At 39.7% G+C, this 16,525-nt stretch overlaps 2 protein-coding genes across 3 annotated transcripts in view; one reads left to right on the top strand and one right to left on the bottom strand.

Annotated features, from left to right (window-relative positions):
* Positions 1 to 13,216, top strand: part of ORC5 (origin recognition complex subunit 5) — an 80,776-nt gene extending 67,560 nt beyond the window's left edge. For both annotated transcript variants that reach the window (XM_033192824.1, XM_033192825.1), the window contains exons 13-14: positions 2,172 to 2,284; positions 12,664 to 13,216. In XM_033192824.1, coding sequence (XP_033048715.1) covers positions 2,172 to 2,284; positions 12,664 to 12,709 — 159 coding nt within the window. In that variant the 3' untranslated portion in view covers positions 12,710 to 13,216. The remainder of the gene's footprint in view (positions 1 to 2,171; positions 2,285 to 12,663) is intronic.
* Positions 3,376 to 3,778, bottom strand: LOC117072527 (translation machinery-associated protein 7-like). Its single transcript, XM_033192827.1, has one exon. It carries the CDS (start codon positions 3,721 to 3,723, stop codon positions 3,529 to 3,531), a length of 195 nt encoding a protein of 64 aa, XP_033048718.1. The 5' UTR covers positions 3,724 to 3,778; the 3' UTR covers positions 3,376 to 3,528.
* Positions 13,217 to 16,525: the final 3,309 nt, after the last annotated feature.

Below are 16,525 nucleotides of genomic sequence, written 5' to 3' on the forward strand. Positions count from 1 at the left end.
TAACCTAAAACTCTTATTCATATTGCCACTGAACAGTTACAGGTAACTAAGTCTCCAAATGTTATCTTACTGCCATTGCTGGCTCTTTTTCCTGCTGGCCTATGGGAGATAAAAATAAGAAATTAGAAGACAATGGGCGCTCAAAGAATTTCAGTTCTTGGATCAGCTTCCTTTCTTAGATTTCAGAGAACTTAATATTTTAGTTGGCCTTATGAATGTTAAGTGATTTTGTACTTTAATTTTGACCTATCAAAATGCACTTTTGCTTTTACTAATAATCCTTCTGATGTTTTCCTGAGTACATGATCAGCAGTAAGTTTTAAAGCAATGGTTGGGTGCGGTGGCTCACGTCTGTAATCTCAACACTTTGGAGGCTAGGTAGGTGCATCAGTTGAGCCCAGGAGCTCAAGAGCAGCCTGGGCAACATGGCAAAAACCCATGTCTACAAGTACAAAAAATTAGCTGGGTGTGGTGGCATGTGCCTATACTACCAGCTACTCAGGAGCCTGCTGTGGGAGGATCACTTGAGTCTGGGGAGGTTGAGGCTGCAGTGAGCCATGATTGTGCCACTGCAATCCAGCATGGATAATGGAGTGAGACCTTGCCTCAGAAAAAAAAAAAAAAAAAAAAGAAAGTTTTAAACCAAGACTAAGCCCAGTTCTGAAGGATGTATTTCTTATCTTTTATCTAACCAGCTACCCAACTCTTAAAAAGGCCTAAATCCATATTATAATTGTTTTATTCCCAAAGGAGTATAGATTTTGTATTCTGAGTTATTTAGATAGAAATTCTGTAAAATGTTTAGAGAAGGAATGTGCTTTATTTGCAGCTTTTAAAGGTTTGGCAGTCATGTGTCTGAGTCACTAATGAAACAAAGCTGTCTCTAGTAGAATTCTTAAGGACTGATTGTTTGAATCAGTTGTTAAACTAGGACTCTTGGTTGGGCTGAGTGCAGTGACTCACACCAGTAATCCCAGTGAAACAGGAAAAGTTCCCTTGTCTCCCTCACAGGGGTAGTGGCTCACCTGTTCAGTGTCCTGCTGCTCAAACCTCTAATGGGAGCACGCTCACGGACAGGTTGTGGAGCTCCGACCCCACGGCAGCATCTAGGGATGAATGCTTACAGCTCCTGAAGCCCCAGTAGGCGTGTGTTACAGTGTGCTTTTTTAGTTTTGCCATCTGTAGGTGGCTTGTGTTAGTTAGCTCAATTAGACCCTCTGCCGTATCGGAAGGAGAGAGGGCTTTCTGTATCCCGAGTTCTTGCCTTGGTGTACCGAAAAATCAGATCAAATGTGGGCTTGGAGAATGGGTGTGGGGTTTTATTGAATAGTGGAAGTAGCTCTCAGCAGATGGATGGGGAGACCGAAGGGGGATAGAGTGGGAAGGTGGTTTTCCCCTGAAGTCTAGCCGTTCTTGGCCAAACTCTGTGTCGTCTCACCATAGGTGGCCTGCTGGCATCTGCAGATGTCTGCCGGGTATGTTCCTCTCGCTGTCCAGCCGCTTGTGTGTTCTTCCACTGGTGTATTCCTCTTAATGTCCAGCCGCGGCCAGGGTGGTCTTGGAAAATGTAACATTTAGGCACGACAACTGAAATGCCAGTCCTTACCTAGGTCTGTGGGCACAGACTTGGTGGAGCACTAGCCAGGGACCACGCCCTTCTCTACCCAGCACTTCCCTGCCTTCCCCTCCTGTATCACCGACCCTTTGGGAGGCCAAGGCAGGAGAATCACAAAGCCAGGAGTTCAAGACCAGCCAGGACAACACAGTGAGACCCTGTCTCTACAAAACACTAAAAAAATTAGGTGTGGTGGGCATGTGCCTGTAGTCCCAGCCACTGGGGAAGGCTGAGTTGAGAGGACCACTTGAGCCCAGGAATTTGAAACTCCAATGAACTGTGATCAAGCCATGGCACTGTAGCCTGGGTAACAGAGCGAGACCATATCTCTAAAAAAAAAAAAAAAAAAAAAAACGAGGACTCTGACAACTAGTCCTAGTTGTCAGACTAGTAAACATGTACAAATTTGTGTTTACAGATTGCAAAGTAGTCATTTTCTTTGCAGACGTTTTTTGTGATTCAGTTATGTATCTTTATCAGACTGTAAGATGTTTCAGAAACAAAAGTATTACATAATCTTATTAAAACAGTTTCTTATAAAAATGTTCTCTTTTAGATTACCTCTCTAGTGACCCTTCAGCTGTTAACCCTGGTTGGCCATGACGATCAGCTTGATGGACCAAAATATAAATGCACAGTGTCTCTAGACTTCATCAGAGCTATTGCAAGGTAAAATGTCTTCAATTATGTAAATGAGATACTAAATATAAAAATTAGTGTTTTCCTAATGTAATGTCATTAGTCATGACATTTAAACATGAGAAAATCATGTATTTAAGTGCCAAGAATGAATAACCGCTACTATAGAATGAACTTTCTCAAATTTACAAATGACATATAATTGGGAGAAATAGCTAATATGTTAGAGAACAAACATCAAGATTCTGAAAGACCTTAATAGGCTGGAATAAATGATCCCATAGTAGCAAGGTAAGATTTAATGGACAGTTGGCTACAGAAAACTCTCTTGTATTGAAATAAGATGGGAGAAAGCTGACTTAAGTCCTAAATTTTTTAGCTGACTACAAGGCTTTAAAAATCCTGACTTAGGTAACACTGATAGAAATATAGTGTCTAGGTCAGGGGACATAATCATTCTATTGTGTGTTGTCACAGGCAGATCAAATCTGGTGTGCTGTGCTGTGTTTAGAGTTTTCAGAGAGACAAATGGATACATGCTGAAGGGGCACGAGGAGAGTGGTAGAATGAGGAATTGTGTCACGTCCCTGACTGAAGGACAGAGTGTGAGAGAAAAGCCTTAGGAAGGACATGTGAACTGTCTTAAGTATTTCAGGGGTCTGTCATGTGCAAAATGGATGAAACTAATTCTGAGTAATTCTAGAGTGTTAGAAATTCTGGGGAAGAAAGTATATTTGTCAAAATGAAAGCTGTCTAAAAATACGAGTTTCCTTACAAAGAGGTGTACTTAGTGCTATGGAAAATGTTCAAACCATTTATATGAATAAGTGACTTCATCATACGGTTGCAGCTGGATAACAGTCTGTCAGGACTGTAATGGAAGAGGTGATGAGTGTGTAGACTGGCAGGTTGAACAGGGCATTCCATAGACAGTGTGTTCCTAATCTTTTTGAATATGAAGATTCCATTTTAGCATCCTTTAAAAATTAGTCATGAAAGTATTTACATATATTTCAAAATTAACAGTATATAGGCATGAGACATTATTTTTTTCAGCCTAAAACAGTGCTTGATATCAGTATAGATTTGCAGATCTCCTCTGATGATTAATTTTTTTTTTCTTTTTTGACAAAAGTTTATTCTTAAATGTACAACAGCTCCAAGACAACACTTAATTCCAGCTTTAGGTGGCAAAAAATGTTATGGCAGGGAATATAGACGTTTAAATAAGGATGAAATAAAGGGTCACCATCTCCTCAGGTACAAGGAACAGCTTACTTTTTGCCAGATTTCTTAATTCCACCTGTGGCCAAGGGCCCCTTCCCTGCGGCCTTCGCTTTTAGCTCCTCGAGTTTCTTCTGCTCCTCTTTTTGTTTCTGCTTGAAAGCCTTCTTTTCCTTGTCCATCTCCTTGGCCTGCTTCTTAGGCTGTTTCAGTGGCTTCTTCTTGCCACCTTCACAGCCGGACATGGCGCCTGCCGCCCCTTCCCCAGACCCTGCCACCGGAAACGGCGCATCTTCCCCCCTCTGATGATTAATTTTACAGCTTCTTGAGATTCTGAAGTCCATAGGTTGGCAGCTTCTCCCTGAAGCCTCTTCTGAATTAAAAGGGCTCTGAAAAATAAATAAATAATAAATTAGTGAATGAATGGCCAGGTGCGATGGCTCACACCTGTATTCCCAACAGTTTGGGAGGCTGAGGTGGGAGGATTGCTTGAGGCCAGAAGTTCAAGACGAGCCACAACGTAGTGAGACCCCCCATCTACAAAAAAATGTTTTTGAGTTCTGTGATAATATGATGCAGGTATTTACCACATTTTTGTGGCATATAGGCTCTAAAACATGAAGTCAAGGGTTTTAATGTTTCATTTTAATAAAACCAGGCAAACTTTTACACAGAAAATTGAGCAGAAACTTATTTTTTAGTGTGTTAAGTATGATCACAAAGCAATTATTTCCTTTTAAAAAGCCATTATATTGGAACTTCTGTATCTAAGAGCCTCTATCCAAGGCATAAATTTGGAGGGAAGCCTATTTATTTCAAGGATTTTATTATTACTCTGAATGTGTTAGGTTGTGCCCCAACATAATCATATGCAAAACAGAAGTTTGTGGGTTCCAAATATAGTGAATCTCCATTCAATCAGACCTAATTTGACGTTCCTTTAGTGCAGAGCATCACAGTGATGGATGCTAAACACATCCAGAGACATGCACTTTCATTTACCACCTTGCAAGCAAGAACTTTAGACCTGGAATCTTGGCATGGAACTTGGGGACTCTGTAACTTTCTTTTGTTTTCTTTACTGTTCCCTACTTCCCATGGGCAATATCCGTAGAATGAGCACCCGCTCCTCCCCACACCTGCCCTCTTCCATTCTCTCATCCCCGTGTTTTGTACTTCTTTTCTGCTGACTTTACCTTTCATTCTTTCCCTCCCTCCCATGTGCCCCATTCTTCTAATAGTCTTCCTCATTGCCTTAGCTAAAACCTGATTCCTTCTTTGGGATGCTGCTTCCCCTGGACTTATCTCTAGTTGTAGCGATGTATTTTCTCAAACCCTAATCCCTCAGGGCTGGAGGTCATTTCAGTGCCATCCTTTCTGTTGCCACTTCCAGACTGTTACTGCCCCCAACTTCTTATAAAAATGGGGACTTCCTTGAGACCCATGCAACCTGGCTCTGTTTCCCTATTCTCCTTAAGACTGATTTTTGTCTCCCCAGCCATTCCACTTCATGTGTTGAAATAATAGGGCACCTGGTATCCAGACTTCCTTTCTACCTGAATTTTTTTTTTTTTTTTTCTTTTTTTAGATGGAGTTTCTGGCTCCGTCGCCCAGGCTGGAGTACAGTGGTGCGATCTTGGCTCACTGCAACCTCTGCCTCCCAGGTTCAAGCGATTCTCCTGCTTCAGCCTCCCATGTGGCTGGGATCACAGGCACACACCACCATTCCTGGCTAATTTTTAGCAGAGACAGAGTTTCACCATGTTGGCCAGGCTGGTCTTGAACTCCTGACCTCAAGTTGATCTGCCTGCATCAGCTTCCCAAAATGCTGGGATTACAGGCATAAGCCACCGTGCCCAGCCTCCACCTAAATTCTTGACTCTGTTTAAACCACAAATTCTAATGTCTGTGTTCATTCTGTTCAGTCTTCACTCTGTTTCACAGAACAAGGTTGAAACCATCAATTGAGAATTGAGCTACCTGTGCTGGTGGCCATCTTCTCTTACTTTCCTTTTTCAGCAGGATGGGTTTCCTCTTCCTAAGGTGGATTCTTCTACCTATGCTCTGAATTCCATCTCCTCCACTATCCGGGAACCTCTGTTAGTCTCGGCTGTTTGTCCTCTCAGTGGCACCTAACACTGTTGGCTACTCTGTCTTTCTTAAAACTCTCTTCTCTTAGACATGATTCCACAGTATTCTGGTGTTCCTCCTTATTCTTTGGTTGTTTTTACTAACAAAGGTTATCTTTACCACCTGACCTTTAAATATAGCTGTTCCTTGAGGCTTGGCCCTAGGCTCTTTTCTCATACTACTTTTTCTTCCCTAGGCAACTTGAGCCACACCCGTGACTTCGACAATCATCTGTGTATTAATAATGTCACTATTTTTAAAGACCAGATCTATTTTTTATAATATTCTTGACCTTTATTATTGTTTCCCAGCTATATTAATACATTTCCAAAACCGAACTTAGGAATTCTAACCTCTGCTTCAACCCGCCAACAAAAAGTGAAATATCTGGCTTTCCTCCAGTGTTTCTTATTTCAGTGATAAGCACTGCAGTCTGCTCTGTTGCCCAGGCCTGAAATTTGAGAGTCCTTCTTGACATCTTTCTCTCCCCAACTCGTCATATTCAACCATTTGGCCTATTGAGCTTACAAAGCCCCTCTTATTTGTCTCAATTGCATTCACTTGTTATCATGATACTTTTATCACTCTAGATCAAGCCACCATCATCTCTTCTCTAGCAGTCTAATTGATCTTCTGTCTACTCTTATCCTCTTATAATTTGTTATCCATGCTGTAGCCAGAATGATTTTACAAAAATTTAATGTCACCCTGCTCCTTAAAAAAATTTAGTAGTTTCTCATAGCTCTTGAGATAAATAACAGAATCTTTTAAGTAACTTACAAGGCCCAAAGATCTGGCTCCTACCTGTGCCTAGCCCCATCTAGCACATATACCTTCTTTCCTCAGTATCTGCACTTTAACCACTGTGGCTTTTTTCCATTTTTTATATTCACCATTCTGCTTCCCATCCTTGTATATACAGCATTTTCCAGCTTCTTTTCTCCTTCACCTAGCTAACTGCTACATAACCTTTAGATTTCAGTTTAAATGCCTGCTCCTTAAAGACACCTTCTCACAAATACCACGGCCACCATCATCATCCCCGCCCCATACCCCCCCCCCCCCCCACACACACACAATTTGGAAGTTCTCATTTTGTTCTTCATTATACTTAACAAGTTTTACTTAAATAATTGAATAATTAGAGTTCATCTTTCTTTCTAGAATATAAGCTCATAAGCTCAAAGCAGACTGTGTTTATGTCTATCACTGCTTTATCCTCAAACCTAGCACAGTGCTTTAAACTTAGTATGTACTAAATAAATATTGCATGTTTTCCTACAGTGATTAGCAGTAAAAATTCAGATGAAGGGAAACCATATGAATTTGTTTTGGGGGACAGCAAGAAGGAAGCTCAGAGACAGTCTCATTCCAAATCAAGGCTTGATGGGAGAGGAAGTCCTAAGGATAGTTACCAAAAAAAGGAAGGTTGGCCTCATTCCAAACACCTGTGGCAGAGAACAAATGAGATAATAAGGATCACAGGATATAACCTAAATGTCTAAAATGGCAGTCAATCAATAGCATCATGTATTTTTATACAGTTACTGAAAATCACACTTTTGAAGGATAGTAACATGAGAAAATAACTCATGATGTGAGCTTAAGTGCATATAACAGTTCATATAAAGTTGTATATAAAGGAAAACTAGGAAACTATAAGGGAAGGGAGTAATGGTCAAAAGTCAATTGTCACCAAGAAATCAAGCAGAATTCTCTGATTTACTGATAAAGCAGTCATTTGTAGCTTTATCCAGAACACTTTCAGTAGTATGATGAAGTAGAAGTCATATTGTAGTACTTATGAGAAAGTAGATGTAGCAAAGAGAGAGAATGTTTTTCATTCATTTATTTAACATTTGTTGTGTTGCCCATTATAAACAAAACACTGTGGTAGGCTTTGGGGAGATACAGCAACAAATATAACATAGCTATATCCTATTTTTATTAGCCTATATTCTAGGATTTATTTATTTATTTATTTATTTGCTATAAAGGAGAGAGAGGATTTTTTTTCCCTTTTTTTTTTTTTTTTTTTTGAGACAGAATCTCACTCTGTCACCCAGGCTGGAGTGCAGTGGCATGATCTCCGCTCACTGCAACCTCTGCCTCCAAGGTTCAAGTGATTCTCCTGCCTCAGCCTCCTGAGTAGCTGGGATTACAGTTGCGTGCTACAACGCCCAGATAATTTTTGTATTTTTAGTAGAGATGGGGTTTTGCCATGTTGGCCAGGCTTGTCTCAAACCCCTGACCTCAGGTGATCCACCGGCTTCAGCCTCCCAAAGTGCTAGGTTTACAGGCATCAGCCACTGTGTCTGGCCGAGAGAGAGGATTATAACTGCTAAAGGGGTTGTATGGTTGAGAGAGGGTTATTATTTATTTTTTAAAGATTTGAGCATATTTAAATGCTGACAGGAAAGGACAGATAAGGAGAGTTAATGATACAAAAGCAAGAAAGATTAATTTAAAGCACGCATTTACTGAAATGTTATATAAGCATGGGATTTAGAATTTGAGTTGCAAGAGCCCTGGATGAGAGAGCAGATCTTGCATTATAACAAGAGAAAAAGATGGATTCTGATGGAGCTGAATTTGGAGGTTTAGTGGCAAAAAGTTGAGGGAGTTCTGATCTGATGACTTCTATTTTCTCTGAGAAGGAGGAGACAAAATTGAGACTAAGGGCAGAAGTAGTAGCAGTTTAGAGAAATCTGAAACATTTGAAATAGCTGCCATGGGGAGGGAATGGAAGAAACTGTTGAAAGGAAAGCAGTTTGTTGGGAGTGTTGAGGTTCTTGACCTTGAATTTACAATGGCACCAATCTGTGAGACTTGTGGTGTTCTCCAACACCAATCCATATGCTAGAGACTGGGACAGCTAATAATTATAATTGAAATCACATCGTATTGGGGTTTTGCCAGGTAAGTTCAGTGGATTCCAGCAAGTAACCACATGACCTGATGAATCATGGAGTCTAAGCTAGGAAGGCCAGGAAGGAAGTAAAGCCAGTCAGGGGCTAGTAGTTCAGTGCCTAGCACATAGATACTCAGTTAATGTTTGTAGATCAGGAAAAAATGAAAGCATTTGTGAACTGATTGTCCCAACATGTTCCAGATAGCAAAAAAGGAAGAAATTGGGGATCATAAGGTAGAATGTCTGAATTTATTTCTTTAGAAGTAGAGCATTTCTGAGTGTGATTATGAGAGTAGAAAAGGTTATTGGAGGTAAGAAATATATAGTGAAGTCACTAGGCTGACGCAGGACTTGGGTTGGAAAGGAAGACTGAACTGTATGCTAAATTACTCAGTGGCTAAGGGATAGCGACAGAGAAGATGGGAATGGTGAGCAGAATGGTCTTAATCTCAGAGTAGCAGAGCTTTTTGCACAGGACACCAGCCCCACCTGACAGAACTGTCTGAGGGTACAGTAGAGAGTTAAACATTCATTGGAAGGAGCTGAAGAAAAGACTATGTCCTTTGCAGGGAGCCCAGTTTCAGTTAAGCCTGGAAGGGGAAAATTAACCATTCCTTGAAGAGATAGAGGATATAGAGACTACAGCGGAAAGGTTTAGACAGAGAAGCTGTAGGAAGCTGATTCTAGAAAGGGAACATAGAATTTGGAGATAGAGTATGAGAGAAGGCAGATAACAGATGACTGAGAAGCTTACTAAATATTGTTCTTGGATTGTTCTTAATGTGAATGGTAGTTACACATTTTCAATTGTTTTTCTTCCACAGTCAGTGGGAAGGCACTATAAGATAAATTGAGGTTACAACTTAAAGTTTTATGGTCGCAAGTTGTCAGAAAAAAAAATTTTAAAAAAACTCAAACTCAAACTGCCCACAAAAGTAAAAGGAAACAAAATAGTATCCTAAAAGAAAATATTTTAATGAATCAACAAAATGAAATAGAGGGATAAAGGCAAAATTAAATCCTTAAATATATGCCATATAATTAACTTGTATTAACGTATTCTAAATTCTGATTTAAGAATTACTCCTAGGGGCGGGGGGCGGTGGCTCAAGCCTGTAATCCCAGCACTTTGGGAGGCCGAGACGGGCGGATCACGAGGTCAGGAGATCGAGACCATCCTGGCTAACATGGTGAAACCCCGTCTCTACTAAAAAATACACAAAATTAGCTGGGCGAAGTGGCGGGCGCCTGTAGTCCCAGCTACTCGGGAGGTTGAGGCAGGAGAATGGCATGAACCTGGGAGGCGGAGCTTGCAGTGAGCTGAGATCCGGCCACTGCACTCCAGCCTGGGCGACAGAGCAAGACTCCGTCTCAAAAAAAAAAAAAAAAAAAAAAAAAGAATTACTCCTAGGAAAATTGCCACCACACTATTTGTGTTTACTATATTTCTTTCCAGCTGGTTACTTGAGCAAATAATTAATTTATGTTCTGTGGAAGAATCTCCCATAGTATATTGAAAGTTATCCAAAGTTTAAAATTGTACTTACATGACTCTAATATACATCTGTGGCGATGGAAAGCCAGGGAACATCCATGCAAATCACGCAGTTCTCTTGTAAGTTATACCTTTCTTTAAAGAGGATTGTCTGTCTTCAAGTACTTTAAAGCACAAAGTTAACTTTGGGATGTGTGGCATATTTTTTTATGTTGCCCCTGTGGTTATTCTAACAAATTCTGCCATGTCTTAAAATAATATATGTGAGATCAAATAGCAAGTTACATATTTATATTGGGGGTGAAGGAATGGTAGAGGTAGGGACACATCTTGGGAAGTAAATGTTTCTTAAAGGAGTGATCTTATATTCAATTCCTGATTGATTTATTTTTTTAATCTAAAACTCTTACTGTGTGATTCAGTTTGCATGAATACTTACCACCGACAAGCACAGAAAGGGAATATAGTGAAAGTTTTATGAACATTTAAGTTGCTTAGTGTTTTTAAGTCACTCCATTCATTCTGTTAAATCTGTTCTATTATTACTTTTATTGTACAAACTATGCTAATGCTATAGTAACACAAATAGATTTCTCAAAAAATAGAGAAGTCCTGCAAACATCACAATATTTTCATTTGTTTGTGCTCTCTTCTAGTACTAGTCCATTAGACAAACATTTCTCTGCAGCCTTTACAACTTATTTGCAATTCTTTCTTCTCCCTTTCTCCCTTAATATTGCTGGTATATCTTCATATTGATCATTTTGTATGGCTGTATAATATTTCATCAAATAACGTATTGTAATTTATGGATTCTCCTAGTATTGGAATTTAAGTTGTTTTAATCTTACCTGCTTCAAAAATTTCATTTTCACCCAAGTCCAGGCAAAAAAAAAAAAAAAAAACAGCAACACAACATTAAGTCCATTTTACTGTATCAGTTTAGGTTTATAACCTAAGACTCAAAGTCATTGTGGAGAAATGTGCCTGGAGAGATGTACAAATACCACTTGCCTTTTTTGTCCGTGGTTAAAAGTAGTCTGTTCATTTCCTTTCTATGGTCCTCTAAATAAGATCTTTTCAATCAGTATCATGATTTTTAAAAAATCATGGGTTGGCCGGGCGCGGTGGCTCATGCTTGTAATCCCAGCACTTTGGGAGGCCAAGGCGGGCAGATCACCTGAGGTCAGGAGTTCGAGACCAGCCTGGCCAACATGGTGAAACTCCATCTCTACTAAAACTACAAAAATTAGCCAGGCAGGTTGGCACATGCCTGTAGTTCCAGCTACTTGGGAGGCTGAGGCAGGAGAATTGCTTGAACCATGGAGGCGGAGGTTGCAGTGAGCCGAGATCACGCTACTGCACTCCAGCCTGGGCAACAGAGCAAGACTCCATCTCAAAAACAAACAAAAAAAATCATGTGTCAAAAGTCCTTTGGAGCCCATAAATTTGGGTGTTTCTAGAGTTGAATGAAAGAAAAACATATAAAATAACATTATGATTTAATAACCATACTTTTTGCATCTTTATGCATAAGATTTTTTTTTAACTATTTTTAGTTCTACAGGATTGTTTGGCAGTATTTTTATACCATTTGGAAAGGCTTAGTATTCTTCAGAGAGACACTATTACAATGAAGCAAGGTATTCTTCAGTCCAATATTAGGTACCACAATAGCCATAGCATCTCTTTTTAGCTATTTTTAAATGTGTTTTCATAAGCAGTATCTATAGTTCCCCATTCCACATTTTGAAAAATATTTGATATGTCAGTCATTTGCTTAGAAACTTTTTTAGAAAGTATATTGCAAAATGATAGACAAAAACATTAATTGATGATGGTTTAATAAATAAGAGCATGCAATTAGTGAATCTCTAAAAGGCTGTTCTCACATGGATGATTATTTTTGCAGAATTGAATACTTAAGGCTTTAATTTTATACTTATTGCTAGATCATTATATCCAATTATTTTGACCATTTATTCAAATAATAAACCTCCAAGTCTGAATATTTATAGTGAAGAATGAGTTTGGTGAAAGGAGAATAATTATATGTCTCTCTCTGCTATTTTATTCTGCCTGCCATCAGAGTACAAAAATATACATTCACATCGTCTGTTTGTTGTATCGTGTTCTTGGATCATACAGATTTAGTTACAATACACACACAGGTCAGCCAGCGTTAAAAGACTGAAAAGAATGAAAACTACAAATGAGGACAGATGAGCTATGCATTATGTAATGATAAAACAGGTGTCTCGGAAGATAAACAATGTTCAGAAGCAAAGAAGATTTGAATACTTTTGAATCTCTAATTACTTTATTCTGGATATTAGACAAAAGCAAATAGCTTTCAAATGAAGTCTAAACTTTCTGTAGTACAATTGAAGTACAGAATGTTGAATCGCTCTAGCTTTGTTTACTTTTTTTTTGAGAAAGGCAAACTTTGTGCATGGCAAAAAACTTTAAAAAATTGTGTTCGTAATAACATTTTAAAGAATTAAGGTCAGTCCTACCAGGGTGCATTTAATAGTACTATAGGATTTTTAGCATTAGTCGTGAATTATTTTGCATGTGCTTTCCAGAATCATACAAAGCTGAGCAATCTAGGGGTGAGAATGCTAACATATTATCTGTTTTTGTTTTTAGGACGGTGAACTTTGACATAATAAAATACTTGTATGATTTCTTGTGAAAACAAGCTTCAAAGCCATATGGACACTGTGACAATGACTAAGCCAAGCTGTGTTCATCCAACTACTTAGCTGGCCAAGGAGAGGAGTTCTTTGGCTCTACTGGATTTGTCCAAACAGGTGCTGGCCCAGCATGGAATCTGATGAAAATATTCTGATTGGTCTGGGTGGATGTGAGCAGAAGACTATTTACCAGGGACCCTGGAGTATTTGGAAGCAACGTGTTAATTATAAACAGCAGGGTTTGAGCACAATCTGTTCTACTCTTAATGATGTTATCTTAACACTGAAATTGCCTGAAACCCATTTACTTAGGACTACATTTTGCTCTGTGAACTATCCCCTGCGCTTTGAACGTGCCAGCAGCCCTTGTTTATATGCCCATTCTTTTTTCACTTCCTCTCCACAGGAGCCTCTGCAGTCGCTTGCCAAAGCAGATTTTCCTAAGGCCACTGTTTTAAAAGATCATAGTTGCAAAATATAATAAATATAAGCTTTTTAAAATCCAAGCTTGTATGTGCTTATCTTTTCACTTGCTTTTCTCAAAAGGCAAGGTACTTTGATCAGAAACAGACCAACTTTCCCTCTTTCAGCCTACTTGATAACTGTGGTATGCTTGTATAAGGTTTATCTGGTCACTTTCTTAAAATTAGCTACCCAACCCAGTTTTTTTTTTTTTTTTTTATCAGTATCATGATTTTATTTTCTTTCTTTCTCTTTTTTAAAATCACTGACCTTTAAGAGTTCCACAATATATTTCTTTCCTGTTGTATCACTTGTGAACTTTGATTTTGATTTTCTTGTCCATATTTTTGAAGAAGTTTTCTTTTACCATTTGAATACTTGAAAATTATTTTAAGCAGACTTAAAGTTCTTAATTATAAAGCCTAGTGTAAATTTCAGTGGCATTTTATTTCATTTTTTTGAAGAAAAATTCTCACAATAGGCACTTTTAGTGTAACTATCTGGTTCAAAGAAAGCAAGTAGTTATCTACTATTTAGAGGTAATGAGTTAGGGAGAAAAGGAATGCAATTCCTTTCACCTCCCTACATAAATAAGACAGACTTTCTTGCCCAAAGATTGACATCCACAGCAAGTGATAGAGCATCCTCACTGTAAGTCTCTTGTCCCACAGAAAATGAAGTTTGTGTTTCACAAGATGTTTGGAGATGCCAGGATCAGGGAAAAGCCATGTGTAGTGTGGATTCTGGCTTAGTTTCCTGCATGTAGAAATCCATGTTATCAAGGTGTAGAAAACAATTTGGGTAGCTGATTGAAGGAAGAGCAACACGGCCTAGGATAGCTTTCAGCCCCTCATATTTTGTTTCACAGATGCATGTCTGCTGTTCAGCCTGTCACAGATAGCTGGAACCAGTCTGTATTTTGAGGGAAGAACTCTGGGATATCAGAGGAGGGGAGAAGTTATCAAATAGGAAACTAGGGAGAAGGATGGAAAGGAGGTGAAGTTTCCTATAAGTGACTATGCATCCATCCTCACAGCTGGTCACCTGTCTCCTGCCCAGTGCATTTCCTCTGCTGTACTGCCCCAGCTTGTTACCAGCCCCAGATGTGGTTTCCCTGCATAACACCTGTAACCAGATTTTCCCTGCCCCTGACTGGGTCATCAGAACTTTCCTGTTTTGTAATTTACTTTCTAATGGCTTGCTAAATGACTCACTAGCTAATTTGATTAATTTATTTAAATGAATACTAACAGAGCTTAATATGGATGCTGGCATTTTAACAAGGGTCATCTGCAAGTGGAATTCTCTAATTGGAAGATATGAATCTCCAATTACAAGAGGGAATCCAATAATGAGAATTATGCTGGCCGGTAGGCCAGAAATTTCTGTTGAGAGGAGGCACTTAAATTATACTCAGCATCTACTCTACCTAGGTCTAAAAGTAATTTAGGTGGTAGCAGAAGAAAGTTACTAAGCTGTAGGTTTTTAGATTATACATGGGTGGTCCTCCATTTTATAAATGTCTTCTTTCAATTTCGGTGAGCCAGGTATACATAGGTGGAGATGTTACTCCCTCTTCCTTCTTTCTTTCAAGTCATTTTCTTTTCTTTTTTTTTTTTTTTTTGAGAGGGAGTCTCGAGCTGTCGCCCAGGCTGGAGTGCAGTGGCGCGATCTCTGCTCACTTCAAGCTCCGCCTCCCGAGTTTACGCCATTCTCCTGCCTCAGCCTCCCTAGTAGCTGGGACTACAGGCACCCGCCACCACGCCCGGCTAATTTTTTCTTTTTTTTTGTATTTTTAGTAGAGACGGGGTTTCACCATGTTTGCCAGGATGGTCTCGATCTCCTGACCTCGTGATCCACCTGCCTCAGCCTCCCAAGGTGCTGGCATTACAGGTGTGAGCCACCGCACCCGGCCTTTTTTTTTTTTTTTTTTTTTGAGACGGGGTCTCGCTCTGTCGCCCAGGCTGGAGTGCGGTGGCGCGATCTCCACTCACTGCAAGCTCTGCCTCCCTGGGTTCATGCCATTCTGCCTCAGCCTCACGAGTAGCTGGGACTACAGGCGCCCGCCACCTCGCCCGGCTAATTTTTTGTATTTTTAATAGAGACGGGGTTTCACTGTGTTAGCCAGAATGGTCTCGATCTCCTGTCAAGTCATTTTCAAGCCCATTTCAAGCTTTCATTAATGCAGCAATTCCTTTCAACAACTCTGGAAGGGATTCTGATCTACCAAGCCTCATTTCATTAGTCATAAAGTGGTCAAAGTCTGGATACCAAGATAGCAGTTGAGACTCCAGGCTCTGGAATCCTTGGATCAAATACCAGCTGTATTGCTACTGGCTGTCTGGCCTTAGGCAAGTTATTTAACCTATCTGTGTGACTGTTCTCACCTGTACAATGGAAAGTAGAATTTACCTCATAGCATTTTTACAGGATTAAATAAATTAATATATCTAAGGCAGTAGTTTTCAACTAGGGAAATTTTGCCCACCAGCAAACATTTAGTAATTTCTGGAGACATTTTTGGTTGTCACAATTGGGTGTAGGGTGCGGAAGGGTAAAGGCCAGGGATGCTGCTAAATACAGTAGTCCCTGCTTATCCATGGTTTTGCTTTCCCTGAGTTTAGTTACCCTCTGTCATCCTCAGACTATGGTCTGCAAATATTAAATGGAAAATACCAGAACTAAACAGCTCATACGTTTTAAACTGCATGCTTTTCTGAGTAGTGTGACAAACTCATGCTGTCCTGCCTAGGATGTGAATCATCCCTTTGCCCAGCCTGTCCATGCTGTCTATACCACCCGCCAGTGAGTTGCTCAGTAGTTGTCTAGGTTATCAGATTGACTCTTGCAGAATACCTCAGTGCTTGCATTCAAGTAACTCTTATTTTACTTAATAATGGCCCCAAAGTGCAAGAGTAGTAATGCTGGCAATTTGGATATGTCAAAGAGAAGCTGTGAAGCGCTTCCTTTAAGTGAAAAAGTGTAAGTTCTCAATAAGGAAAGAAAAACATCATATGCTGAAGTTGCTAAGAATGTGGTAAGAATGAATCTCCGATCTGTGAAATTGTAAAGAAGAAAACAAAATCATGCTAGTTTTGCTGTTGTATCTCAAACTGCAAGAGTTGTGGCCACAGTGCATGATAAGTGCTTAGTCAAGATGGAAAAGGCAGATGTGAAGCAAAATGTGTTCAAATTATGGTAATCAGGTTCAGTACTGTTAGAGGTTCTAGCCATCCACTGGAGGTCTTGGAACTTACTGCTCCTGTGGATAAAGGGGGACCACATCCCATAACAGAATAATCTGACCCTCGAATGTTGCTTGTGCAGAGGTTGAGAAACCCTGATCTAAGTAA

This window comes from Trachypithecus francoisi, unplaced genomic scaffold, assembly GCF_009764315.1.
Source record: "Trachypithecus francoisi isolate TF-2019V2 unplaced genomic scaffold, Tfra_2.0 Lachesis_group4, whole genome shotgun sequence".
NCBI lineage: Eukaryota > Metazoa > Chordata > Mammalia > Primates > Cercopithecidae > Trachypithecus > Trachypithecus francoisi.